The sequence below is a fragment of the Megalobrama amblycephala genome, linkage group LG20 (genome assembly GCF_018812025.1).
Source record: "Megalobrama amblycephala isolate DHTTF-2021 linkage group LG20, ASM1881202v1, whole genome shotgun sequence".
In the NCBI taxonomy this organism is placed as follows: domain Eukaryota; kingdom Metazoa; phylum Chordata; class Actinopteri; order Cypriniformes; family Xenocyprididae; genus Megalobrama; species Megalobrama amblycephala.
Genome location: NC_063063.1, coordinates 33,484,017 through 33,490,420, shown reverse-complemented (window position 1 = coordinate 33,490,420; position 6,404 = coordinate 33,484,017). Strand labels below are relative to the sequence as shown.

General features: G+C 37.8%; 1 protein-coding gene across 2 annotated transcripts; it reads left to right on the top strand.

Annotated features, from left to right (window-relative positions):
• The first annotated feature begins 1,135 nt into the window (after positions 1 to 1,135).
• Positions 1,136 to 6,404, top strand: LOC125255519 (adhesion G protein-coupled receptor E1-like). 2 transcript variants are annotated; one of them, XM_048170830.1, is made up of 9 exons: positions 1,136 to 2,263; positions 2,342 to 2,370; positions 2,444 to 2,521; positions 2,637 to 2,826; positions 3,261 to 3,377; positions 3,527 to 3,708; positions 3,801 to 3,959; positions 4,115 to 4,284; positions 4,637 to 6,404. In XM_048170830.1, the coding sequence occupies exons 1-9, from the start codon at positions 1,150 to 1,152 to the stop codon at positions 4,776 to 4,778; spliced, it is 2,181 nt and encodes a 726-aa protein (XP_048026787.1). In that variant the 5' UTR covers positions 1,136 to 1,149; the 3' UTR covers positions 4,779 to 6,404. The 2 variants fall into 2 exon arrangements, with proteins under 2 accessions (XP_048026787.1, XP_048026786.1); XM_048170829.1 differs by having other exon boundaries at positions 1,136 to 2,370.

The following is a 6,404-nucleotide window of genomic DNA, read 5'->3' as shown; positions in this document are numbered from 1 at the left end:
ACTATCCCTACAGCAGTTAGTCCAGTCTATGACTGTGGGCTTTATAATGACACGTACATCTGCACTGGTGCTCGGTACCGCATGTACTGCAACACAAGTGTGCACAGTTTCGGCTACCAGAGATATAGATACCTAAACCAATACCAGTACCAATGCTGGAGTAATAACTGTTACTGTGTTGGTAATAATGATACCTGTACATGCTACAGTAGCACTTTGTCCTCCTGCATCTGTGAGACTTATGGTAATAACATCACTATCCCTGCAGCAGTTAGTCCAGTCTATGACTGTGTGCTTTATAATGACACATACATCTGCACTGGTGCTCAGCACCGTATGTACTGCAACACAAGAATGCATAGTTTCTATTACCAGAGATATAGATACCTAAACCAATACCAGTACCAGTGCTGGAGTAATAACTGTTACTGTGTTGGTTATAAGGATACCTGTACATGCTATAGTAACACTTTGTCCTCTTGCTTCTGTGAAAGTTATGGTAATAACATCACTGTCCCAACAGCAGCTAGTCCAGTCACAGATCCTGACTGTGTGCTACAAAACAACATGTACATCTGCACTGGTGCTCAGTACCGCATGTACTGCAACACACAAATGCATGATTTCTCCTACCAAAGATATCAGTTCCAACACCAGTACCAGTGTGTGAACAATAACTGTGACTGTGTTGGTAATAAGGACACCTGTACGTGCTCTAGTAGCACTTTGTCCTCCTGCTTCTGTGAGACTTACGGCAATACCATTGCTCTCACGACAGCAGTTACTCCAGTCCATGACTGTGTGCTTTATAGCGACACGTCATACATCTGTACTGGTGCTCAGTACCACATGTACTGCAACACAAGTGTGCATGATTTCCATTACGATACATACCATGACCACTGTTTTAGTGATAACTGTGACTGTGTTGGTAATAAGGACACCTGTACATGCTACAGTAGCACTCTGTCCTCCTGCTTCTGTGAGAGTTATGGTAATATCGTCACTCTCAATAGAGCAGTTGCTCCAGCCTATGGCTGTGTGCTTTATAACGACACGTACATCTGCACTGGTGCTCAATACCATATGTACTGCAACACGAGAATGCATGATTTCTACTACAAGAGAAATCAGTACCAATAGCAGTGCATGAGTAATGGCTGCTTCTGTGTTGGTGATAAGGACACCTGTACATGCTCTAGTAGCACTTTGTCTTCCTGCTTCTGTGAGACGTACAACAATAGCATCACTATCCCTACAGCAGTTAGTCCATTGAGACTCTCTCAATGTGTGTTTTCTAATGACACGTACATCTGCACTGGTGCTCAGTACCGCATGCACTGCAACACAAGAATGCATGAATTTAACTACCTATATCAGAATCAAAACCAATACCAGTACGAATGCTGGAGTAATAACTGTAACTGTGTTGGTAAAAATGAGACCTGTACATGCTATAGTAGCACTTTGTCCTCCTGCTTCTGTGAGACTTACGGCAATATTGTTGCTCTCAATAGAGCAGTTGCTCCAGCTTATGGCTGTGTGCTTTATAACGACACGTACATCTGCACTGGTGCTCGATACCACATGTACTGCAACACAAGAATGCATAGTTTCTCCTACCGGAAAAATCAGTACCAAGACCAATACCAGTGCAGTAATAACTGTTACTGTGTTGGTAAAAATGACACCTGTACATGCTCTAGTAGCACTTTGTCCTCCTGCTTCTGTGAGACTTACGGTAATATCGTTGCTCTCAATAGAGAAGTTGCTCCAGCTTATGGCTGTGTGCTTTATAATGACACGTACATCTGCACTGGTGCTCAATACCACATGTACTGCAACACAAGAATGCATCGTTTCTCCTACCGGAAAAATCAGTACCAAGACCATTACCTGTGCATTAGTACTGGCTGTATCTGTGTTGGTCATAAGGACACCTGTACATGCTACAGTAGCACTTTGTCCTCCTGTTTCTGTGAGACGTACAACAATAGCATCACTGTCCCTACAGCAGTTAGTCCATTGAGACTCTCTCAATGTGTGTTTTTTAATGACACGTACATCTGCACTGGTGCTCAGTATCGCATGCACTGCAACACAGGAATGCATGATTTTTACTACCAGAAATATCAGAACCAAAACCAGTATGAATACCAATGCTGGAGTAATAACTGTGCCTGCACTGGTAATAATGACACCTGTACCTGCTACAGCAGTACTGGCTCCTCCTGCTTCTGCGAGTATAATATCTCCAGCCCAAGTAAGCATGTTTCTAGACTGAAATGTGGTGTTTTATTTTACTGCATTCATGTTATAATGATGAATTCCCTCATTACAGGTCTGGATAACATGCAGGATCAGTGCAGGGTAAGCTGAATATTTCAATTTACACAGTGCAGTCTCTTTCAGTTTTATTCATGAAGCTCAATTGTTTTTTCAGAGTCAGACCTCTGGAGGATGTTTTCAAAATCTTATTGACCAGATAGAGAACATTACAAATCAAGAGCTTCCTTTGGATGTAAGTTTTTTAAAATAATAATCAAATTGGTCTCAGTTACATAATAATTGACAGTTCTGTCTTATTGCCTCTATTTACACATACAATGACTGTATTTCTCTGATCAATAAATTAGACTGTGACCAGAATTCTGACTATGGCCATCAACACTTCAGAGAAGATTTTAGAGTCATCCTCATCAGTCAGCCCAGCTGAACTAGCCTCCTATGGAAACCGTGTGTTAAAAGCTAGCGAGAAACTCATATCTACATTGGTGAAGCCAACAGACACGAGTGACAGTGTTAGTTTTACTCTTCCCACCATAGGTGACGAACATTTATTATTGATGATGAAACTGAAATTGTATCTTTTTGTATCTTGCCTGTATCTTTTGTTGCAGATGTCAAAAGTCAGTATTTCGGTGCAAATTCATCTGTCTATTGTTACATGCCTTGAAAAACCAAGAAAAAAGAAAATACAACAAAACACCACAATATGTTTTCTGAATATATTGCCTAAAAACAATCAACATTCACAAGAAATTTACTAAACAATAATACTGAAAGTCTGTTCAGTTTAAAGTAATAATCAATTACAGGGTGTGATTTTAAGGACATTTAACAACAGAGATGAAAACCCAACAATAGTGAATCGACATTATATTTGTTTGTCATTGTCTGTAAATTGGACTTTCATAAAAATAAAAATGTATTGCAAATAAATGAGTATAGCCCATAACTGCTTGTTTGTTTATAATCAGAGGGACAAGTCTTCATGGTTGGACCAAATGTGACCTTAGATAAAATCCCTCGACTTGACATGACAAGTTCTTCTGTGGACATCGATCTCATTGGGATCGCCAAGAACAACAACAAAGGTCTAAAAAATATTTTAGTCTGATTAATTAAAAAAAAGAAAAATTGTAGAAAGAGACTTCAGACCATCACCACTAAACCTCATTTACTTACTTTTTAAATTGTTGTTTTAACACAGTATTACATGAATGCTTCTGTTTCTGTCACACAGGATCAGCTGCTGTGGCTTTCTTGAGTTATAACACAATGGAGCATCTACTGAAGCCCGACTTCTTCAGCACATCAAATGATACGGTCAAAACGATGATGTCCACTGTGATCTCAGTTACTCTTCCCAAAACCACCAACACCAAACTCACTAAACCAGTCAACTTCACCCTCAAACACATCAGAGTGAGAGACCAACCTGAGATCTGATGAACATCTGAGAACATCTAATATTCAGTGTCGTAATATTTTCTGCATGCTCTTTCTTCTTTTTGCAGGACTCCAACCCCAGCGGTTCTCTGTCCTGTGTGTACTGGAACACCAGCGAGTGGATTGTAGATGGTTGTTCTGTTTTAGAGACCAACAGCAGCTACACTGTGTGTTCCTGTGTTCATCTGTCGACATTCACTCTTGTGCAAACCAGCAGTTCATCACAGGTATGAAAGAGAACAAGTTAAACCTCCTCAAACGATTGAAGCATTGAACGCACTAGCAGAATTCAAATGCTATCTATCGTGGATGGTCAACATTTATAGTGACCATTGAAGAACAGCACAGATTTGGCACTCATGAACTCTGACATGTTTCTCAGAGCAATCCACCGCTGGACCTGTTGACTTGGGTGTCTGTGATCTTGGGGCTGCTGTTCTTGAGTGTGGGCCTGTTGATCTTTGCCCTTTGTCGGTGGACCCGCATGTCTGATTGGATATGTGGTCACTCTCGTTGTGTCCGGCTGGTTCCTGAAGGCTATGTCAGGGAACTGTGAGTTGTTTTTGTTAGAAGGAGATAAAACAGCTCAGGCTTTTGTGACATTTCTATCTGATAAAAATACAATGTCGCATACAACAGTGTTAAAATGTCGTCCTCAGTAGTAAATTTAGCCATTTTATCATCCTGTTCCATAGGAAAACAATTTCACTGTCTCCAGAGTCAGTATATGAAGGAAAAAAGCATCAGTATTTATCAGCATTTACTTCTGAAAATGCAGATCTAGTCTTTTAAAACACCTTTTATTACCTATTTATTACAAACACATTCCAGTGTGGTTCATGAGTTTCAGAGGTTAATTGATGTCATGTAGTCACTCAGCTCCTCTCGTCTCATTCTTGTCCAGGTCTGGCAGCAGTACAAGAAGTGCTTCAGATGTCTTTGATGTGGACTCAAAGCCATCAACATCGAAAGTGTCCCAAGAAAAACACTGCAACATCATGTTATCCCTAGAACACGTGAACCAAAATACCAACACGAGTGCATAAAGGATGAGGGTCAAACATTTTGAATGAATGGTTCTTAAAAGAAGAGCACTATTAATGATAGATAAATAATCAAGAATGAATGCAATCTGAATGTTCTACACCCACCACCATTTTAACATTATCATGCGAGATATTTATTATTCCATATGGATAGTATAATATCTATTGGATGTGAACTTCATAATCTTGGCAGAAGCTGTAGGTTATCCGGGTACTTTTGTTTTTTGTCTAATGTTATATGAATACTGTGAATTCAGACATGTTACTCATTGCCCATACTCCTTTTCACCTGCTATATTGTAGGGAGATATGTGTATTCAAGCTACTTTTGGGCTCAAAAAAGACACCACAGGTTTTTAAGTAATCCATAAAGACAATAAATATTATTATTGACAAAAATGTATCCAAAAATACTGTGAGGAGTCAAAATTCCATAGAAAATGAATATGGGTCAATTTGCTCCCTCTTTATGAAGAATTTCTTTTTTTAAGAATTCATGGAATATCAAATATATTTTTTAATTGATAGAATATAATTAACAAATCACTGCATGGCAGGTTGATTTGACCCCATTTATGCATTCTAGGGTTCAGAAATACTTTTGTTTTTGTATGTTTAATGTCATAAGGCCAATTCACCCTGCACTGACAGACATGACCAATGCAGACAGTCAACAGATTTCAGTATGTCACTGCTTAGATGTTCCACGACCCAACATATGCCGATTCAGCAGATTCAGTTGGTGAAAATAAGAGCTGACCAATGCCAACAGGAATTTCACACTGATCCGACAAAACTCAGCAAAGTGTCTGTTGCCATCTGGTGGTTCAGTGTGAATTGGCCTACAAATACTACTGATGTAAATGAAATAACTCATTTAAGCACTCAAGATTTTTTTTTTTTTTTTTTTTGGTGGAGGGCAAAAGTATGTTTACAGACTAAGTCTAATTACTAGTTTTTTTTACTCTAGTTTTTGTTTACTTAATATAAAAGCTGAATATGGAAAAAATGCGTGCAAAATACAAAAACTAAAAAGTACTTCATGTCTACATGGTAAATGGAAACATTAAGTGACTTTACATTGTATAGTATCATAAAAGTACATTTTTAAATGAGGCATGTATAAGCTCAAATAATGATTTAAACAATAAATAATGACTGTAACTGTTTTAACTGTTTAACAATTAGAGTTTAACAATTTTATCAAGCTCAGAAAGCCATTCATTAGATGATCATTTTTCTGTAAAAACATGTTATACGAGTGTCTTATTTTATAGCTGTTAATTCTAATGATGTAAAGCTCAAACTATTTTATTTAGTCTTTTTTAAGCATATTTTACAGATTCCTCTGAATAATCAAACTTAAATATTTTCAAGTAAATGTTGGCAAATAAAAAGTAAAAGCCTAAAAACTATTTCATGTGTGCACGGTGAAGGGAAATAAACTATTTTACACTGTATAGAATTATAGTTGTTTAGTTGTAAAGTTACAAATTTGTTAATCTTGCAGAATTACATTTTTGTTTGTCGAGCTCAAAGTTATTTATTCTGTAAGGATTCATTCATAACAGTATGTTACTTTAAATATTCATATGCATTATGCAAAATATGTCATTTTTGTTACAA

Excerpts from the sequence above, each read along its gene's own strand:
- LOC125255519 (XM_048170829.1), top strand. The coding sequence starts at position 1,150 with ATGAGTAATGGCTGCTTCTGTGTTGGTGATAAGGACACCTGTACATGC. Across the intron at positions 2,522-2,636 it reads ATCAAGAGCTTCCTTTGGAT|ACTGTGACCAGAATTCTGAC; the intron begins GTAAGTTTTTTA and ends TCAATAAATTAG. Across the intron at positions 4,285-4,636 it reads GAAGGCTATGTCAGGGAACT|GTCTGGCAGCAGTACAAGAA; the intron begins GTGAGTTGTTTT and ends ATTCTTGTCCAG.